We start from the raw sequence: 22,916 nt of genomic DNA, 5'->3' as shown, positions 1-22,916 counted from the left end.
GGTGATCAATGGGCTAAAATGGCCTCTGCTCCTATTATGTTGTTGCAGGCAATTTCTGAAATTAGTTTTATAGTTAGCTTTTATTAAAATTCAATTTAAAAGGCATTAGTATGAAGTATATACTGAACTCTGTTTCATCAAGTAACTAACTGTCTTATTTTAAAATGGCATAATTTTGTAGAATGTCCTGAAAATATTAATACTAAACATAAACTGGCGCAGCTATACTTGCAAAATAGACTGTTTTCACAATTTTTCTCCATTTCACTGCAGTCAAATATTGTTGTATCCGCTATCAGTCAGTAGAGCTTCAAAAGATTGACCTCTTCACAAAGGAATATTCCCAAGAAAATAAGTACTGGCCAGTGCTTTAATGGTAAATTGACCCAAAATGCAAAATTTAGACTACAAACCTTCGAGTGGTACATTTTGGTTTGTTGTTTCAGACTGGGTAAATTTGAATTTTGAACAGCATTAGTTGTTTATTTGGTACACGTTTTGAGTGCAATGAATGCGTTTTGTCATGGGTGGTGCTGCAACATGACCGAAAGGCAGATTGCTAAACTGCTATTTACTTGCAGCCTTTTGCGAATGCGAATGAAAGCTGAGAGGATTTAATAAACAAACTGAGGTGAAACAGTAGTGTAAGATGAGAATCTAGTGAGAGAAATTGCTTAAAAGCAATTATTCCTACGACAAGTACACATTTTTTGCCACTTTAAAAAAAGTTGCCTGTTTGCTGTTTCCTTCCCTCTGCGTTCCACCAAATGCACATTTCCTGAGATTCTAAATTAGATTTCCTTTCAGAAAATGCATTTTATTCCAATGAATGGCAGTAAACGTTGAGAACTTATGGATTTAGATCTCCTGGCGCTCCATATTACACTTTCCAATGGTTATGCCACACACAAAATGCCCGTTTTGGGGCTGTTTCCATCGTCTCTCATAGTTTGTAATTATTGCTGAAAGTTGAAGTATGAGTATTTGCTTTTCATATTAAGTAGATTTATGTCTAGAATTTGCATTAACTTTGGTGATGGGGAAGAGAAGAATATAGTTTATGATCCCCACTACATTATATTTGGATTGCTTTTATAATTACCTTAACCTCTGTAAGGGAATTTTTGTAATATTTTATTTCAAATACACTAATATGTATAGGGTCATGGTGCTATCTAGTTTTGTTCTGTGATGCTGTATAAATATTTGTGTGTCAGGGAAGTTTAATGCAAAATAACCTGATTGGTCAAACTTCAAGTTAGCCCTCAAGTTTGAAACCTGCCTTCCTTTTTGATGGGGAAAAGTGCAATATTTTTCTCTGCAAAGTTCCAAACAGTTTAGGAGTGTCACCTAGGTTTGTTATAATGTAACCATTTTGATTTCATACCTATCTTGAATTGTATTATTTATAATCTGCATGAATATTCTGAAAGTTGTTCTTGAATTGAAAAGAATATTGCTGATTTGTTTCCTCCTTTCCAGTGCATACTTGTAATCCAGGGGTTAACACTGGTGTTGATAACTGAATTCCTTTTGACTGAATTATTCGGCAGTTGTGTGATTGTAGTTTGTGGGTGATTCAAGCACTGAATTTTACATCTTGTTGCAGGATTTGGCAGGAAGGATGTTGTGGAACATCTCTTACAAAATGGTGCAAATGTTCATGCACGCGATGATGGCGGCCTGATCCCACTACACAACGCCTGTTCGTTTGGGCATGCAGAAGTTGTCAGTTTGCTGCTGTGTCATGGGGCAGATTCAAATGCTCGAGACAACTGGAATTATACTCCCTTGCATGAGGCAGCGATCAAAGGAAAGATTGATGTCTGTATTGGTAAGTAATTTGTACCATATTTGGAAATTGTTCAAGATGAACAGTGAATAGAGACAGCAAATGTCTCTAAGATGTTTTGAAAGAGACTGAATAGCAGGAAGGTGCAAAGCATTTTGACATTTCAAAGATAGGTTTGGAAAAGCTAAGGAAGTTCAGTTGAGCCCTTTTAAACTCTTTTTCAGTTCAAGATATTTGTGCTATTTTGGAAATTGAGCAACAGCCGACCAGAAATGTCAAAAATTACTAATAACTCTAAATCAACACTGATTATTGGCAAATGACATGTAAAAACAGGCAATGAACTTGTGATAAATTGAGCTGCTAGCTTACATAGCATTCTTAACTTGTAATACAGAGGGAAAAATAATGAAAGTATACTGTTTGCAGTGTCTCAAATCCTTGAAGGAGGATAGAAGACACTGGGTTTATTTGGTGAGAGAGTGTGGCGGATATGCTACCAGGAGTCGTCTTTCATTTTGGAGTCTATTCTAAGTTTGCCGTTAAAGCCAGAAATAATTATCTTGGAAAGAATGCTGATACTTTAAACATGAAAATATTTGTAGACCTGATCAACTTGACTGCATCTGGTTCCTTTTATTAGGAATTTGACCCTTGCGTGGCAGTTGTTTGTGTTGCATGCTGACATTTAACTTTTCTTACCCATTGCCTGCTTTTACAATTTTTGCCAACAAAAATTTGCACGAATTTAAATTTCTCACACTGGTTCCATTGTTGTCACTGTGGCTTGATTTTTCTTCCTATGCACTGTTGAATCAAATGCGTCATGGTTTGAGGGGGAGGTTACTTACTGGCCCTTTAGTAAAGAGCTGGGTAAGGAATTTGGCTGGTCTTTTTACACTTAGCTTGCTGCTGTGAGGCAGACTTTCACTTGAGTAACTGTTTTGCTTTTACTGCACTCAACAATTCACACTGCAGTGAAATCATTGATTTTAACCCTGTCAGAATTAATGTTGACATTCCAGCTCTCATTGTAATTAACATATTAATCACACTAGTCAGTGATTGATTTTAACCACGTTACACCTACCACTTTAGTTATACTGCAATAGATTGCTTTGCTTCGCTTCACAAACTCTGGCTACAGATCAGTTAGAGTTTATTTGACTCCCCAGCACCCCTCCCTTCCCCATAATTGTAATCTGTTCCAACAAACCTCAAAGCCTTGATGACTGAAGGGTGATCTTTGCAGCTCAATGTGGAATCTGTACCTTTTTCAACTGGCAAATGTCATTTGGTTCATAAGGCTAACTGTCAATGGTTAGGGTTTGAACTCACCTTTTCACTAGAACTTTATATGGTATAATTTTGTAAGTATTCTGAATGAAGAAAAGTTAAAGTTTTACAAGATGTAGTGAATGGGCACAACAATCTTCATTTGAATCATTTATACGATTTGCAACTTCATTGCTGTATTCACCCTGTTTCCACTGAACAACTGTTAGTTTCCACATCAGTATGAAACCTGTTGGTGTCATGTATTTGTGATTACCTAATTTTGTTTAAGTGTGATCAAAAACAAGATTTTTAAATCAATTGTTGCCAGGTAGGAATTGTGATGTGCTCAGTCTGTTTGACTCAGATAGTACCTCTGAGTCACAAGGCATTGGGTTCAGATATGACTCTGGATTTGGATCTAGGATCTAGCACTCCATCGCAGTGCTAATGGTATTTTGGATTGCTCAAGGTATTCTCCTTTGCATATTACATTATTCAAGAAGAGAAGGGAGTTCTGCATATCAATCTTCCATTGCCCAACATGCCAGAAGAAGATTAACTAGTCATTATTCGTGGCATTTTGCTGATTAAAATTGGATGCTCTGTTTATCTGCAGAAGAAGAATCATAGAATTGCTACAGTGCAGAAGAGGCCATATGGACCATCAGGTCTGCACCGATTCTGACAGAGTAACTTACCCAGGCCCTCTCTCTGTAACCCCACACATTTTCCATGGCTACTCCATCTAACCTGCACATCTTGGGACACTAAGGGGCAATTTAGAATAGCCAATCCACCTAACCTGCACATCTTTGGACTGTGGGAGGAAACCGGAGTACCCGGAGGAAACCCACGTGGACACGGGGAGAATGTACAAACCCTACACAGACACTCGCTCTAGAGCTGTGAGGCAACAGTGTTTGCCACCGTGCTGCCCAGTCAGCCTGTTTCAAAAGTAATCCACTGTATGTGAAATGTTTTTGTCATTTCTGAAATGTGATGAGGTTTGTAAGTACATGTCTGTTTTCATTTTGTTGAAATTCTTGAGCAGATCGATTTAAGCTTTGGCTTGTCAATCTACAAAAACAAAGTGTTAACTGGTGTAAGTTATTATCGTGGTTTAGATTTTTTATGTTGGTCAGGCCCATACACATGACCACCAGGACTTGGAGCTGAAGACTAAGGTCCAATGCACTTGCACAGAATGAAACTCAAAAAGAGCACAAAACCTTGGGAAAAGCGAGAGAGACTTGAAGAGGTTGAAAGCAAAGTTCCCGGTAAGGGAAGATGACAGAGAAAATAGGAGGTGTGCCTCAAAGTTTTGTTAGTGTAGATGTGTGTCATGACATATAAAAGATTGGGAACCACTGGTTTACACCATTTTGACATGGTCTATATTTACTGTGAATGAGAAGACTGCAAGAGTTATAAAGTGTAAGCATCTAAGCACATTATCTCTCTCGTGTGCATTTCTATTTATCTCTTCCACTGTCTGTAAAGCACTTCTTAAGCTGTAGGAAAGTTGCTAGTCTGATTTCAGACTGACCAGTGTGATGATCTGAGTTTTGACTACTGAGTATTGTCATACTTTATGAACTCTATCTGATTTAAACCCTATTGATAAAGAGTCAGTAGAGCACACGTGCATGACAGTTTTGCTCTACTGCCTTGAGGCAACTTATGATGATGATTAAATATATTCACTAATTTTAACCTGTTGATATTGACTCCAGGTCAAAAAGGCCGATTGTTCACATCAAATGAGAATAATGTGTGCTCTCATCTTTATGCTTTTAAATTCCAACCTCCTTAGGGAAATTATATTTATTCATTTTCAAACCTTTATTTCTTGCACCGAATGAAACTCTGATGATTTGCTTTCCAGAGTTGACAAGCTCTTTAACTGTAGAGAGCCTGCATTTGAACTTGAACCTTGAGCTAATTATATGTTTTCGAGCAAGATTTATTAGATAAACTAGGCCATTTGTAGGATTATTTATGCTGTCCTGACAAAGATCAATGATCTTGACAAAGAGGATAGTTTTGAGGTTATTTAATGTCTCCCAAGTGGTTTAGCCCCTTCCGTATACTGTCCTCTAAGTCTACATGAATGCATCTGGTGCACTTCTGGCTATTTCAGATACCAATGCTGGGGAAGGAAGTTCTTCATAATTGAAACAATTTGCAGTATTAAGCATTGGATGAAGCGTTAGAAGTGGCAAGTGTTCTTCATTTACGTAGTTCATTTAACACTAAGGCATTGCCCTAAACTGATGACAAAATTGGGTGGACACTATCCCAAGACTGTACCTGAGCAATGTCAAAGCCATCCATATCAAATGCTCTCTCCCTCATTTCTGCATTCCAAGTAGTGAACCTATTGATTGCTTAAAATATATGATCAATTGTGTGTTGGCTTTTGAGCTCTGAGGCTAATTTTTAATGAAACAGCATTGTGTCAAGACCTATGTCCCATTTAAACACTTCCCAATATTAGCCAGCGCTTTCTAGTATTGATACTCATGATGCCTCAACATAGTTCTCTGAACCTGACCCTTGACAATTGCATCACCAGTTTTGTTAGAGTGAAGACTGATTTAGAAAAGGTTACGTCACAAATTTAGTTCAGATTTTGAGGCTGGTTGTCCTTTTGATTCTTAGTCTTCATAGATCATAGAATCCCTATAGCACAGAAAGAGGCCATTCGGCCCATCGAGTCCGCACCGACCACAATCCCACCCAGGCCCTACCCCCATATCCCTACATATTTACCCACTAATCCCTCTAACCTACGCATCTCGAGACACTAAGGGCAATTTTAGCACGGCCAATCAACCTAACCTGCACATCTTTGGACTGTGGGAGGAAACCGGAGCACCCGGAGGAAACCCACGCAGACACGAGGAGAATGTGCAAACTCCACACAGACAGTGACCCAAGCCGGGAATCGAACCCAGGTCCCTGGAGCTGTGAAGCAGCAGTACTAACCACTGTGCTACCATGCCGCCCTTATCTTGATATTAAGATAATGATGTGGTCAGTCCAGCAGAGAGAGAGGATGAGATAAGTATGGCAGTGAGAAATGATCAAGATGTTGAATCAGTTTGGGTGGAAATAAGAAATAGCAAGAGAAAGAAATCACAGGTGGGAGTTGTTTCTATGCTCAGTAACAGTAGCTAGACTGCACGCTGGAACAGTGGGTTAGCACTGCTGCCTCACAACGCTGGGGACCCGGGTTCAATTCCAGCCATGGATGACTGTGGAGTTTGCACGATCCCCCTGTACTTGCGCAAGTTTCCTCCAGGTGCTCAGGTTTCCTCCCACACTCCAAAAATGTAACTAGTGGAGTACCAGGGGTACTGCTACTTTTCTGTTACCAGACCCTATTCCTGTAACCTGACGCACTTAACCTGCCAATCCCCCTGACATCAGGGTCAATTTAGCATAGCCAATCAACCTAACCTGCACATCTTTGGGCTGTGGGAGGAAACCCATTCAGACATGGAGAGAATGTGCAAACTGTGACCCGAGGCTGGAATTGAACCCGGGTTCCTGGCACTGTGAGGCAGCAGTGAGCGAACAACTGTGCCACCGTGCCGTCCCACACGGCCAGATGTTGGTTCCACATGGACTTGTCAGATGGACAATTTGTTTGAATTCCTGTGTGATATGATCAAAATCCATGCTGCACATAACAAAGGTGATACATCCAGAATATTGTCTACTGCTTCTAGATCTTAAAGATGTGTTGCACCAAACTCCTGTAGGACCATTCCTTCCACTGTGTCCTCCCATTTCAAAAGGGGATTTGTGTTTTTCAGAAAAGCTCTGTTCGAACCCTGGAGAGAGTGACCAAAGTCAGAATGATTTGAATGATTGTATTATGTTTTTGTTTCAAGGTCCTCAAAAGGGCTTAGTGCAATCCTTAAAAAAAAATTCAGGAAATTTGGAACTCATGAAGAAGAATCCTGTGTGGATGAAAAGGCCTTTCAATATCTGATCTGTCACTCAGTTTGTGTTCAAAGTGAATAATGCATGTTGATTTAAACACCTGAATTCAACTTGCTGCTTCACAGATTGAAGGGATTGTATCCTGCCAGAGATTGTAGCTACCTTACATTTTAAATTTTAAAATATCAAAACATATAATTTTCCTAGAATGTAATATCGATATCAAATGCCCTATTAGTGAAATATTTGTTGAGAGCTAGAAAAGTCCTTTCCTTCCCCAACCCTTTGTGAAGGTGATGAATGACGAGCAGCGTTTGATTCTGTTTTGATGCTGAGCAGAGTGAAAAGCTAATGAAAGAGGCTCTCTAATGCATCAAGTTTGGAGGAAAAAATTGGCAGAGCTTGATTGCATTAGCCATAGAGTATGATTTTTATTCATTCACTGCATTTGAGCATCACTGGCAAAGCCAGAATTTGTTCCCATTACTGTTTGCAACTGAGTAGACAGTGGTAAGCTGCTGCGTTGAACTGCTGCAGTCCAAGTAGTGTGTGTGGGGTGAGGTACAGCTGCCCCTCATTTAGCAGTCAATGTGTTCCCAAAAAACAGTGGACTAAGTGAAAGCCACTTCACCAGAAGAAAACAAAAAGGTGGCATATGTTCCTAACCTGTAATTTTTATATTAAAAATGTATTTGCTGCCTTGAATCTAACCGAAGGAAAAATCCTTTTACTCGTTCTTAATAACTTAGTAACTCTTAATAACTCTTAACGGTACCAGCTCTTTCAACTTAACTCCTGCTCGTCACTTCTTGCTTCCAGTTCACAGTGCCACCAGCTCCCTATCTCTCCTGACTTATCACTTCCCTCCCTGACCCTCCTGCTTACTGACTCTCCCACTCGCCGACTCTCTCGACTTGCCACTTCCCTCGTTGACCCTCCTGATCACCAACCCTCCCACCTCACAGCTTCCCTTGTCAAACCTTCCGGCTTGTCAACCCTTCCCGGGTCCCTCACGGAGTCCTACCCACTTGCTGCGTACCGTCTGCTCGCTGGATCCCTCCCGTAATTGGTCTTCTAGGTGGTAGTGATCACGTGTTTAGAGGGTGCTGCTGTAGGTAACTTGATGAGTTACCACAAGGTATCCTGAAATGGTATACTGTGTACTAGTGGTGGAGATAGTGAACGTTTAAAGTGTTGGATGGGGTGCCAGTATATAGTTCCTCCTTGTCCTGAATGGTACCTGGTTTGTTGAGTGTTGTTGAAACTGTGTACATGTAGGCAAGTGGAGAGTTTTCCACTATGCTCTTGATTTGTGCCTTTTAGATGGTAGGTCGACTTTAGGTCGCCCAGAGATGAGTTGCTTGCTGCAGAATTCTAAGCCTCTGATGTGCCCTTGTAGCACAGTATTTATATGGCTGATCCAGTTCAGTTTATGATCAATGGTAACCCTTGGGGATTCAATGTTGGTAATGCCACTGAATGTTGGGAGAATATGGTTAGAATCCCTTTTGAGAGAAGGTCATTACTTGCATTTATGTGACGCGATTGTTACTTGCCACTTATAGCCTGAACCTGAATGTTGTTCAGGCCTTTCTGCATGCAGGTGCATTTGAGGAGACATGACGAGTATGGAACACTTTGCAGTCATCAGCAAACATGGTCTGTTTTGACACTGTGATAAAGGAAAGGTTATTAAGTTATTTGGGGCATAGATTTAAGGTCGGGGCAGGAGATTTAGAGGGGACTTGTTGAAAAACATTTTCACTCAGGATGGTGGGAATCTCGAACTCACTGACTGAAAGGGTGGTAGAGGCGGGAATCCTCACGACATTTAAGAAGCATTTAGATGAACACTTGAAATGCCATACAAGACTATGCACCAAGTGCTGGAAAATGGGATTAGAATAGATAGATGCTTGATGGCCAGCACAGTCATGGGCTGAAGAGCCCCTCTCTGTGCTTTAAAACTCTATAACTCTGGGAATTCAGCCCTTATGTTTGGATCAAGGCTGTGATGAAGTCTGGAGATAAGTGGATCTTGTGGAATCCAAACTGAGCATCATTGAACGTGTTATTGGGGAGTAAAGTGCACTTGATGCTGTCCATGACATGTTCCAACACTTGGCTGATGGAGCAATAATTTTCTGGATTGGATTTGTTCTGCTTTTCGTGGGCAGACCATATCTGAATCATTTTCCACATTAATAGATTGACTTCAGTGTGGTAGCTATACTGGAATAGGTCTGCAGCACAAGACTTCAGTACTCCAGCTGGAATATTGTGAGGACCCTTAGACTTTGCTGCATTCATTACCTTTAGCTGTTTCTTGATATCATGTGGAGTGAATCAAATTGGCTGAAGACTGGCATCTGACTGACCTCAGGAGGAGGCCGAGATGGATCATACATTGCAACCATCTTCAGTGAGAAGTTGTAAGTGCTTCAGTTTTGTTTTTTTGTACTGACCTGCTGGGCTCCCCCATCATTAAGGATGGATGGGTATGTTTGTGGAGCCTCTTCCTCTGGTTATTTGTGCACTGATGTGGAGATGCCGGCGTTGGACTGGGGTAAACACAGTAAGAAGTTTAACAACACCAGGTTAAAGTCCAACAGATTTATTTGGTAGCAAAAGCCACACAAGCTTTCGGAACTCCAAGCCCCTTCTTCAGGTGAGTGGGAATTCTGTTCACAAACAGGGCATATAAAGATACAGACTCAATTTACATGAATAATGGTTGGAATGCGAATACTTACAGCTAATCAAGTCTTTAAGAAACAAAACCTGAAGAAGGGGCTTGGAGCTCCGAAAGCTTGTGTGGCTTTTGCTACCAAATAAACCTGTTGGACTTTAACCTGGTGTTGTTAAACTTCTTACTGTATTTGTGCACTACCATTCATGACTGGATGTAGCAGAACCATAGAGCTTTGATCTGCTCCATTAGTTGTGGGATCACATAGCTCTGTCTGTATGTTTTGCAGTTGAATTGTAGAGGTCTGTAGTGTTCATCCAATGCCAAATTATGCTATGGATGAGATAAAAAAATCGTTAATGTGCATACTTCTCCATCACTCGTTTCACTCATTTTCTGCTTTCTACTTGCATTTGATTCTTTAACTTGCTGCAGTTCTTCCATGTCTGATCTGTTCTCTACTTGATTAAAAGGTGTGCTTTATTCAACTTTGGGATTGGATAATTTTTGGAGTTTAAAAATTAGCGTGGACAATGTTTTTGAAGAAATTCAGCTCAGTGGTTGTAAGTTTTCCCCCCCGATAGATATTTGTTGTAAAGGGGATACTTTTTTTAAATAGAAATGACTAATTTATCAAATACTAAAATGTAACATCACATGAGAACGAAAATTTTCCTTCATCTAAGGAGTTTCCCCCTCTTCCTTTGTGAAAACATTCTTACAACAATTCAAAAGTGACAATCTCAGCACTCTACAGAGTAAGATTTAGCTACATAACAGTCTAGCTAAAAAGTTAGATGTAAATTAAATGGTGAAATGATAGGATGGAAAAGGCTGTTGGATCATACTATACAAACAATGTGTCCCATCTAGCTCCTTCCTAACTTTGGTTGCTGGGAAAACAAAGGTAGCAACTAGTTTAGTTTGGCGGGCTTGAATTTCGGTGTTTGAAAATAATGTAGCCCCTGTTTGCACTCCTTAGCTGCGTTAAGACCAGTTAGTCAAAGACTGTTTGAATGTTTACATTGCAGTGTAGTAAGAAAACTGAGTGGCCACCTGACTCTGTTAGTGAGGAAGACAGAAGTTTGCTTAGCTTTACTATCTCTGATGTAGACAAGTAGGAATGCTATAGTATTTCCACTAATAATTAATATGATTTAAAGTGCCTGATGTTCTTCAGGAATGTTGTGGCTTAGCTTTTGGCTTCAGAATCATCTGTTTGGATATTAACTTCAGATTATCTCAGTCAATTGATAAATCCTTTGGAGTCAACGTTAGTGACTATTCATTTTTAATTGAATCCCCAAACACATCTTCATGTTCCTAATTATATGCAATGTTGCTCTTTGTAAATACTGCATGCATAGAATGATCAATTTCTCCACCACCTCACTCTGCAAACTTTTCATCCTCTTGACCATTTACTAAGCTTTTACCACACTATTTTTGTTATTGGACTTGCTTCAATTTTTAAAAGAAATATGAAAGGTGCAGTTGGTAGGTAGCAATTGAAGTGAGAAATGTGAGAAACAGAAAACTTCCAGGATATAATTAAAGCAAACATGCTGGAAATACCAAACAGGTCCAGCTGCATCTGTGAAGAGAAATGGAGTTAACGTTTCAGGTTGATGTGACCTTTCCTCAGAACTGCTCATTAAAAATGTTAGTGTAAGCATGACTTTTGTAAAAATGTATATGGACAATTATGTCTATTGCTGACTAAAGTGTAATAAAACAAAATGAAATTCAGCATTGAACCATAATTATAAAGGAGGCATAAGACAACTGCAAAGTTATGTACGCACTGTTTAAAAGTTACGGTGCTTTAGATATTGACCACAAATGGAAATTAAGTATTTCTGCAGCTTAAATGGAGCTTGACGTTCAAAATGACAAATAAAGTTAGCACTATTTCAGCAACAGTTAGTTTTGAAATGTGCTCATCTGTCTGATATCTATTGATCATATTGAACTTATTTATCTTGTCTGTAAAGAGAAATCTCCTTGAAGGTTGATATATTTTGTACTTCTGTACTTTGGTATTTCGATGTGGATTTAAAAGAAAATGCCAATTAGAATTAGTGGATTGCATTAGCAGACGGATGCAATACAAACCAAGCGATTCAGTTATGTATGAACTGCCAGATTCCAGCTGGAGTGAGTACTGTGTATTTATTAATAATTGGAAGCGTATTTCACTTGAGGCCCAAATGATGAAAGCCCATCTCTCTGGGTAAAATTAAACTTCTCGGGAATCTTGATGAAGATTCCAAGATTGCAAAAAGATATTGAGACTGAGTTATACTGGCTGTGCTTCATGACACGTGGCTTTAGGATGACTGGTTAACTACAATAAATTGTGCAACTTTGTCATCTTAATAGTGTAGAATATAAGTTGGGGAAAGGCAAACAAGGTTCTGTATAATACCAAAACAAATCTTGATGGAATTTGTAATGTTTGGGTTTCCAACTTCAAATCAAACTGCATTCCAAAAACATTACCTATACTATAATAATTAGGTATTATTGGACTGTGAATGAGATTAAATCCTCAGTTGAGTGTTTTTGAACAGAGATTTGTGTTCAAGTGCCCATTCACTGCATTATTGTAATAGTATTGTTTATGCCAGTTACCATTTAACTAGATAACTGCAGGTTATAATGAAATTAGCCTACTCATTTTATTTTGTTGGAATACTTCCAATGTTTTGCCAGGTTTGCTTTCATATGCTAGTAAGTTACTGAAGGATCTTAGTCTGTCCATATAATTGCATAAACAGTTATATATTGGATGGTCAAATTAAAGACTGTACATAGTAAAACTGAGAATGTTTTCCGAATGCGAGCAGGTGCATTTGCTGCTGGACATACTGCCTCTGAAAACTCGGACAATGCAGTGTGTCCATGAATGTTTTATATTATCAAGGTCATATCCCAATTGATCATTGTTTGATTTGTTTCTCTGAGTACAGTAAGTTTTTGCTGCAGTGTAAGTTCGATGCAATATATTACTATTCATTCACAATGCCTGGAAGAGCCTCACCAGTTAGCAGGGTTTGTGTTCCTGAGATGAGATACTGCTTCTGTTTTCCATGTACAGTTCTTCTGCAGCATGGAGCTGATCCCAATATTCGGAACACCGATGGAAAGACAGCTCAAGACTTGGCAGATCCTTCAGCAAAAGCTGTACTGACAGGTAAGATGAGTTTGATCTTGCCAATCTGCCTTTGCTTGCATTCCTGTATTGTCTTTTCTCCCATTGCAACCCTTCCCCAAAGAGAGATCTTGCTGCTTTAATTACGTCAGTGTCAACAACTTGAAAGCTATTATCCTATTCTTAGTAACGCACACAGTCAGCAGTAAATATTAATTGCTGTGATCTAATTAGCATGGATTGCCTCTTGAGCAATATAGCGTTAGTAAAAAATGCCATTCATTATTCAACACATTTTATTTTCCAGAAGCAAAATATATTCTTTATTCCAATTGTCTGAGACCTTTGCTCTTGAGCATGATTTTTCAATTAGTGTAAAGCTAATAAACACTGAAATGGGGTAGTCCCTTTCAAGCCCAGCCCTCTAATCTCTGAGATCATAGCTGATCTGTATCTAAACTATATTTATCTATCTTTGATCTGTATTCCTTAATATCCTTGGCTAATAATCCTTCGATTTCTGTCTTGATAATGTCAATTGATTCAGCATCCATAGCTTTTGGTGATGTGTGTTCCTGATTTTCACTATATCCATGTGAAAAGATTTCTGATTTCATTTCTATATGGCTAAGCTCTAATTTTAAGATTATGTCCCTCGCACTGGATCAAGAAATAGTTTCTCTAGCCACGCTTTCAAATATCTTTTATCATTTTATTGCCTTGACTCGTTCATCCCTCAATCTTCTAAATTCATAGCTCCTTGAAAGTGGAGTCACAGGTTGTGAAGAAGGCATTTGGCATGCTTGGTTTCATTGGTCAGAACACCGAGTACAGGAGTTAGGACATCTTGTTGAAGTTGTGCAAGACTTTAGTCAGGCCACACTTGGAATACTGGGTACAGTTCTAGTCACCCTATTGTAGAAAGGATATTATTAAATGAGAAAGAGCGCAGAAAGGATTTACTAGGATGCTACCAGGACTTGATGGTCCGAGTTAGAAGGAGAAGCTGGATAGACTGGGACTTTTTTCCCTGGAGTGCAGAAGGCTTAGGGGTGATCAAAAAGAGGTCGATAAAATGAGTGGCAAAGATCGGGAAGATAGTTAACATATTTTCCCAAAGGTAGGGGAGCCTAAAACTAGAGGGCATACGTCTATGGTGAGAAGGGAGAGATACAAAAGGGTGCAGAGGGCCAATTGCTTCACTCAGGGTGGGGAGCGCCTGGCACACACTTGGTGTCTTTGAGTCATTTCCCCCTGTGCTGCAGCCCCCCCCCCATGTCACCCAATGCGCAGGTGGCCCCATCCCCTGTATTGGCCCGCGTGCCGGTGGCCCCCCCATGTCGCCACACGCACTGGTGCCCCCCCATCCCATGTTGCCCTGCGCGCCGGTGCCCCACCCCCTGTTGCCGCCCCGTGCGCTGCCCCCCCCCCCCCGTGTCGCGCCGGTGCCCCCGCTGGTCGCTCCCCCCCCCCCCCCCCCCTCCCGTGTTGCTCTGCGCACCGGTGCCCGCCCACACACCCCCCCCGTGTCACCTTGCGCGCCGGTGCCCGCCGCGCCTATGTGCCGCCTCACGTCACCCCTCATCCTCTGGCAGCCTCTGCTGTTCTTTTGCTGCCTCTCAGGCTCTCTGCCTGTATTCCCTCTTGTAGCTACACAGATGCTCCACAATCCATCAAGTGTGACACTCTTAAATTATTACAATCATGGACATCCTGATAATTAAATGAAGCTTACAATCGCTGTAGCCCATGAGCTCAGTATTCATCTGTTTCCCTATGATACTTAATTCATGGACAAGAGCCAAGCCTCAAGGCTGCTTAAATCCAGGAATTTGATAAGTGGGAGAATGTGGTGCTCTGAGGGACAAGGTGCTGTTCTGCCCTTTTACAAAAAGGATTGGTCCAAGAGCTGGAGGCAGCCGGTGAGAGAGAGCTGAATGTGGCAATCATCAATTAGGTACACAGGTAGATAATTGGTCAGAGAAAGTAGTTCAAACCAGTACTGCGGAGAGATAAGTGTTAAATTTGTAGCGTCACTAGTTAAACTCCATATAACTACTGATTGTTGAGTGATCTAAATTTGGAACATAATTTTAAAATACAATCAATAAGGATGACAGGGCATGTAACGTGGTGCGGCTGTAACATTTGGGGGCTGGTGGATACCTTTGTAATCCAGGGCAACCATATTTGCAAGGTATGTCTAAAGCTCAAGGGATTTCAGCTCTGAGTAGTATATAGCAAGAGTCTGAGTTTAAGGTATTGCAATGCATCAAGGAGGGAGAAGGTGCCTACACAATTTGTTCCAGGAGGCAGTGACATCTCTTAGGATAGGTACTTAGATTTTGTTCATAGTCAGGGACAGGAGGGTATGACTAAGAGAGGCAGGTATAGACATCCAAAAGGTCGTAATGGAGGAACCTCAGCCCTTGCAATTGTCCAGTAATTTTGAGGTTCTTATAGTTTGCCAAAAGGAAGGATGAATGAACTGTCCATGGCACAATGGTGCAGGGAGCCATTCAAGTGGCATAAGGAAAAAGGAATGTAGTAGTGGGCGGCACGGTAGCACAGTGGTTAGCACTGCTGTTTCACAGCTCAAGGGACCTGGGTTCGAATCCCGGCTCAGGTCGCTGTCTGTGTGGAGTTTGCACATTCTCCCTGTGTCTGCATGGGTTTCCTCCAGGTGCTCCAGTTTCCTCCCACAGTCCAAAGATGTGCGGGCTAGGTTGATTGGCCATTCTAAATTGCCCCTTAGTGTCCCGGGATGCATAGGTTAGAGGGGTTAGTGGGTAAATATGTAGGGATATGTGGATAGGGCCTGGGTGGGATTGTGGTTGGTGCAGACTCAATGGGCTGAATGGCCTCTTTCTGCACTGTAGGATTCTATGATTCTAGTAGGGGCTGAATAATTAGGGGGATAGCCACTGTTCTCTGCAGCCGAACTTGAGTCCCAAAGTTTCCAACGCCTGTTTCATTCTAGTGTTAAGGACATCTTGGGGCTTGAGAGGAACTTGTGGAGGAGAAGGATCCAGTTGTGGCCCCTCGGGGTACCAAAGACATGAGAGTGAACTTCTGCTGAGGGAGTATGAGCAGCAAGGCCCTAAATTAAATAGCACCACAAAAAATGGAATCTACAGATTACTACCTGAGCCATGATCAAATTGCATAGGGTGAAGAAGATCAGAGTTGAATGCATGGCTCAAAGATTGGTACAGGAGAAATGGGTTTCGATTCTTAAGTCACTGGCACCAGTACTGGGGAAAGTAGGAGCTATGCCATTGAGTTGGCCTTCATCTGAACTGTGCTACAGCTGAACCAGTGTATTAACTAACCATACAGCTGCCAGCGGGAGATTGAGGAACAGATATGTAGGCAAATTTTGGCAAGGTGTAAAAGTAACAGGGTTGTTGTGGTGGGAGATTTTAATTTCCCCTGTATTGACTGGGACTCACTTAGTGCTCAGGGCGTGGATGGAGCAGAGTTTGTAAGGAACATCCAGGAGGGCTTCCTGAAACAGTATGCAGATAACCCAACTAGGGAAGGGGCCATACTGGATCTGGTATTGGGGAATGAGCCCGGCCAGGTGGTCGATGTTTCAGTAGGGGAGCAGTTCGGGAACAGTGACCACAATTCAGTAAGCTTTAAGGTACTGAAAAATGTACCGGACATATGTGAGGTAATGCATTTTGGAAGGTGTAATACAGAAATATACAGTAAACGGCAGAACCCTTAAGAGTATTGATAGGCAAAGGGATCTGAGTGTACAGGTACACAGGTCACTGAAAGTGGCAATGCAGGTGGAGAAGGTAGTCAAGAAGGCATATGGCATGCTTGCCTTCATCGGCCGGGGCATTGAGTTTAAAAATTAGCAAGTCATGTTGCAGCTTTATAGAACCTTAGTTAGGCTGCACTTAGAATATAGTGTTCAATTCTGGTTGCCACACTACCAGAAGGATGTGGAGGCTTTGGAGAGAGTACAGAAAAGATTTACCAGGATGTTGCCTGGTATGGAGGGCATTAGCTATGAGGAGAGGTTGGAGAAACTTGGTTTGTTCTCACTGGAGTGACGGAGGTTGAGGGGAGACCTGATAGAAGTCTACAAGATTATGAGAGGCATGGACAGAGTGGATAGTCAGAAGCTTTTTCCCAGGGTGGAACAGCAGGGGGCATAGGTTTAAGGTGCGAGGGGCAGGTTTAAAGGAGATGTGCGAGGCAGATTTTTTGACAGAGTGGTGGGTGCCTGGAACTCGTTGCCAGGGGAGATAGTGGAAGTGGATACAGTAGTGACTCTTAAGGGGCGTCTTGACAAGTACATGAATAGGATGGGAATAGAGGGATATGGTCCCCAGGAGGGTAGGGGGTTTTAGTTAAGTCGGGCAGCATGGTCGGTGCAAGCGTGGAGGGCCGAAGGGCCTGTTCGTGTGCTGTAACTTTCTTTGTTCTTTGATGGATAAAGATAAGTGTAGTCCTCAAGTTAAGGTGCTAAATTGGGGGAAGGCTAATTACAACAATATTAGGCTGGAACTGAAGAATGTAGGTTGGGGGCAGATGTTTGAGGGCAAATCAACTTCTGGCATGTGGGAGGCTTTCAAGTGTAAGTTGATAGGGATTCAGGACCGGCACATTCCTGTATGGATGAAGGATAAGTATGGCAAGTTTTGGGAACCTTGGATAACGAGAGATATGAGCCTAGTCAAAGAGAAAAAGGAAGCATTTGTCAAAGCTAGGAGGCTGGGAACACACGAAGCAAGTGTGGAACACAAGGAAAGTAGAAAGAAACTTAAGCAAAGAGTAAAAAGGGCTAAAAGGGGTCATGAAAAAGCATTGGCCAGCAGGATTAAGGAAAATCCCAAGGCTTTTTATACATATATAAAGAGCAAGAGGGTAGCCAGGGAGATGGTTGGCCCACTCAAGGGAGGGAATCTGTGCGTGGAGCCAGAGAAAATGGGCGAGGTATTAAATGAGTACTTTGCATCAGTATTCACCAAAGAGAAGGATTTGGTGGATGATGAGTCTGGGAAAGGATGTGTAGATCGTTTGAGTCATGTTGAGATCAAAAAGGAGGAGGTATTGGGGTTCTTGAGAAACATTAAGGTAGACAAGTCCCCAGAGCCTGATGAGATATACTGAGAGGGGCAAGGGAGGAAATTGCTGGGACCTTGAGAGAAATCTTTGTATCCTTACTGGCTACAGGGGAAGTCCCAGAGGATTGGAGAATAGCCAATGTTGTTCCTTTGTTTAAAAAGGGTAGCAAAAATAATTCAGGTAATTACAGGTCGGTGAGCCTTACATCAGTGGTAGGGAAATTATTGGAGAGGATTCTTCGAGACCAGATTTATTCCCACTTGGAAATAAGTGGATGTATTAGTCAGAGGCAACATGGTTTTGTGAAGGGGAGGTCGTGTCTCACAAACTTGATCGGGTTTTTCGAGGAAGTGACGAAGATGATTGAGGGTAGGGCAGTGGATGTTGCCTACGTGGACTTCAGTAAGGCCTTTGACAAGGTCCCTCATGGTAGACTGGTGTAGAAGGTGAAGTCGCATGGGATCAGAGTTGAGCTGGCAAGGTGGATACAAAACTGGCTCGGTCAAAGAACACAGTAAGAAGTTTAACAACACCAGGTTAAAGTCCAACAGGTTTATTTGGTAGCAAAAGCCACACAAGCTTTTGGAACTCCAAGCCCCTTCTTCAGGTGACTCGCCTGAAGAAGGGGCTTGGAGCTCCGAAAGCTTGTGTGGCTTTTGCTACCAAATAAACCTGTTGGACTTTAACCTGGTGTTGTTAAACTTCCTACTGTGTTTACCCCAGTCCAACGCCGGCATCTCCACATCATCGGTCAAAGAAGACAGAGGGTAGCAGTGGAAGGGTGCGTTTCTGAATGGAGGGCTGTGACAAGTGGTGTTCCTCAGGGATCAATGCTGGGACCTTTGCTGTTTGTAATATATATATAAATGATTTGGAGGAAAACGTAACTGGATTGATTAGTAAGTTTGCGGATGACACAAAGGTTGGTGGATTTGCGGAAAGCGATGAAGACCATCAGAGGACACAGCAGGATATAGATCGGTTGGAGACTTGGGCGGAGAGATGGCAGATGGAATTTAATCCGGACAAATGTGAAGTAATGCATTTTGGAAGGTCTAATACAGATAGGAAATATACAGTAAATGGCAGAACCCTTAAGAGTATTGATAGGCAAAGGGATCTGCGTGTACAGGTACACAGGTCACTGAAAGTGGCAATGCAGGTGGAGAAGGTAGTCAAGAAGGCATACGGCACGCTTGTCTTCATCAGCCGGGACATTGAGTTTAAAAATTGGCAAGTCGTGTTGCAGCTTTATAGAACCTTAGTTAGGCCGCACTTGGAATATAGTGTTCAATTCTGGTTGCCACACTACCAGAAGGATGTGGAGGCTTTGGAGAGAGTACAGAAAAGATTTACCAGGATGTTGCCTGGTATGGAGGGCATTAGCTATGAGGAGAGGTTGGAGAAACTTGGTTTGTTCTCACTGGAGTGACGGAGGTTGAGGGGAGACCTGATAGAAGTCTACAAGATTATGAGAGGCATGGACAGAGTGGATAGTCAGAAGCTTTTTCCCAGAGTGGAAGAATCAATTACTAGGAGGCATAGGTTTAAGGTGCAAGGGGCAAGGTTTAAAAGAGATGTACGAGGCAGATTTTTTGACAGAGTGGTGGGTGCCTGGAACTCGTTGCCGGGGGAGGTAGTGGAAGCGGATACGGTAGTGACTTTTAAGGGGCTCTTGAGAAGTACATGAATAGGATGGGAATAGAGTGATACGGTCCCCAGGAGGGTAGGGGGTTTTAGTTAAGCCGGGCAGCATGGTCGGTGCAGGCTTGGAGGGTTGAAGGGCCTGTTCGTGTGCTGTAATTTTCTTTGTTCTTTATACAAGGGCTGTAGAGAAGGCTTTAAACTAAATAGTTGGGAGGGAGGGTTTACATTTTGACAGATTTGGAAAGTTAGAGAAACGATGCAGGTAATGATGATAAGAGTGTGGTGGGAAGAGTCAGAATATACAGACAAGAGTACACCAGCAAATAAAGGGCAGAATAGAGAAAAATGGTAACAGTGGTAATTAAAGATTCTCTTTCTGAATGCACTCAGCATTCATAGCAAGGTTAATGAATTGATAACACTAATAGAAAGCTGAAACCTCTCTTGCTACCCTGCAAAAGGCAGACAATGGAAATGTCGGTTGACTTCAGGCAGGATTTTACGGTTTCGGGACGAGCGAGGACGTAAATTCCCGCCCGTTGAGCTTTTTTGGGATAGTTTCTTAATGTGTAATGAAGCAGAAGTGATAAATGACCTTCTAGTAAAGGATCCTCTAGGTAAGAGTGATCATAACATGATAGAAATACACATTCTGTTTAAAGATGAGAAATGTGGTCTGAAAGTAGTGCTTTAAGCTTGAATAAAGGTGATTATAAGGCTATAATGACAGTTAGCTAAAGTGGTCTGGGAAAACAGGTTAAAAGTTCAGGCAGTAAAGTAGCAGTGACAGATGTTTAAGGAGATATTTCATAAATGTCAACAAAGATGTATTCCATTGAGAAAGAAAGGCTCTATGAGAAGGATGTACCATATATGGCTTACCAAGCAAATTAAGGATGGTATATAATTGAAGGAAAATATGTGCAATGTTGAAAGATAAGAGGTCGACAGGAAGATTGTAAAAAGTTATTACACCTTTGTGTCTGATATAAAACAGGAAGCTACTGCATACTACATCGTTGGGACGTCTTGTTGAATTTGTACAAGACTTTAGTGAGGCCATACTTGGAATACTGTGTACACTTCTGGTCACCCTATTCTCGAAAAAATATTAAACTAGAAAGAGTGCAGAAAAGATTTACTAGGATGCTACTGGGACTTGATGGTTTGAATTATAAGGAGAGGCTGGATAGACTGGGACTTTTTTCCCTGGAGTGTAGGAGGCTTGAGGTGATCTTATAGAGGTCTATAAAATAATGAGGGGCATGGGTAAGGTCGATAGTCAACATCTTTTCCCAAAGGTACGGGAGTCTAATACTAGAAGGCGTAGGTTTAAGGTGAGAAGGGAGAGATACAAAAGCATCCAGAGGGGCAATTTTTTCACAGAGGGTGGAGTGTCTGGAACGAGCTGCCAGAGGCAGTAGTGGAGGCGGGAACAATTTTGTCTTTTAAAAAGCATTTAGACAGTTACATGGGTAAGATGGGTATAGAGGGATATGGGCCAAATGGGGGCAATTGGGACTAGCTTAGTAGCAAAAACTGGATGGCATGGACAAGTTGGGCCGAAGGATATTGCAATGCATCAAGGAGGGAGAAGGTGCCTGCACAATTTGCTCCAGGAGGCACTCACACCTCTTAGGATAGGTAATTAGATTTTGTTCATGGTCAGGGACAGGAGGGTATGATTGTAAGAGAGGCAGGTATGGAGATCCAAAAGGTAGCAACCTCTATAACTCTATACATCAGTAACATACATAATTTGATACAGCACAGAGGGAGACTATTTTGCTCATCATATCAGCAGTGGCAGTAGAGGTCTCCAAATAATCATGCTTCCCTGCACTTTCAATAAAACCCTCTTTAAAAAAAATCTAATATTTATCCAACTCTCTTTTGAAAGTTACAATTGAATCTACTTCCACCACCCCTTCTGGCAGTGCATTCTCATATCATCTCCAGCTCCTTTTCCAGTTGCCTTAAATCTGTGTACTCTGATTATCAACCTTCTGCTACTGGTTACAGTTTCTCCTTAGTTCCTATCAAAACAGTTTATGATTTTGAACATCCGTCAAATTTGCACTTTAAACTTCTCTGTGCATAAGAAAACAACTCCAGCTTTTCTAGTCTCTCCCCATAACAAAAGCCTGTCATCCCTGACACGATTCTAGAGACAGGACATATACCTCAGGATTATTGATGGAAGGATGTTGGTTGAAAGGTATGATTTTGGATAATTATATTAAAATCTTTAAGAATGAAGAGTACTTTTTTAAAGAAAAGTTAAAAAGTGTGTTCCTTTACATTTCCTGTTCTGTCCCCTCCGATGACAGCACGACAATGCTGCTTGTTTTCTTAATATGTAAACTAATAATGGAGCTGTTTATGCACTACTAGCATTGCTTTAAACCAAAAATGCAAGCCTTTCATGGAGTTTTCTCATGATCAGCTGTAGGGTATAGTTTGATGGTTAAGAAAATGTGCATCATACCCATTTGTACAATAAATGTACCAATCTTTCCGTTTGTTGCTTCCGTGTTTTGGTGGCAGTGCTCAATGAGTCTATGGATACACTTTTATAATGGATGTTTAGGCCATGTCAGAGTTAATATTCAGACCCCTAACTCAGTGACTGGTTTATGCCTTGATGGTCACCTCTGTGTTAAGCATTGTCTGGTGTGACTCCTCCTCGAATGACAGTCTCTACCACATTTGCTGGCAAAATACAAGATTCACTAGTCTCTGTTTTCTCTGGATCCTCTTCTGGCTAGATGAGCTTTTCATTCCTGATCATCTCTTCCAGTGCCCTCCCAAACAGTCAACCGTCAGAGGTCGCAGTCATCAGCAATTGTCTCCTAGTTGTCAATGCCTGCCATCTTCGTATCTCGCTTGCAGGATTTCTTTCTTTGATGGAATTTGGGAATCATTGGCTTAGCCACTATTTATTGCCCATCCCTAATTGTCATTGTGAGCTGCCTTCAGCTGCTGGACACCTGGGCCGAAAGATGGCAGATGGAATTCAAATGTGAGGTGATGCGATTTGGAAGGTCTACTGCAGAAGAAAACTAGACAATGAATGGTAGAGCCCTTAGAAATATTAACAGACAGAGGGATCTAGGCGTGCAGATCCCTAGTACACTGAAGGTGACAACTCAGGTGGACAAGGTGGTCAAGAAGGCACCTGGCATGCTGGCCTTCATCAGTCGGGGCGTTGAGTATAGGAATTGGAAAATCATGTTGCAGCTGTATAAGACTTTGGTTAGGCCGCATTTGGAATATTTTGTACAATTCTGGTTGCCACACGACCGGAAGGATGCTGATGC

The 22,916-nt window shown here is 41.6% G+C and overlaps 1 protein-coding gene across 3 annotated transcripts in view; it reads left to right on the top strand.

The window, feature by feature from the left end:
- Positions 1–22,916, top strand: part of tnksa (tankyrase, TRF1-interacting ankyrin-related ADP-ribose polymerase a) — a 141,690-nt gene that overhangs the window by 18,291 nt on the left and 100,483 nt on the right. For all 3 annotated transcript variants that reach the window (XM_078214203.1, XM_078214202.1, XM_078214201.1), the window contains exons 2-3: positions 1,610–1,834; positions 12,811–12,906. In XM_078214203.1, the coding sequence (XP_078070329.1) occupies positions 1,610–1,834; positions 12,811–12,906 (321 nt within the window). The remainder of the gene's footprint in view (positions 1–1,609; positions 1,835–12,810; positions 12,907–22,916) is intronic.

This window comes from Mustelus asterias, chromosome 6, assembly GCF_964213995.1.
Source record: "Mustelus asterias chromosome 6, sMusAst1.hap1.1, whole genome shotgun sequence".
Lineage (NCBI taxonomy): Eukaryota > Metazoa > Chordata > Chondrichthyes > Carcharhiniformes > Triakidae > Mustelus > Mustelus asterias.
Note: the sequence above shows the minus strand (reverse complement) of the source record. Positions and strands in the feature narration are given on the sequence as shown.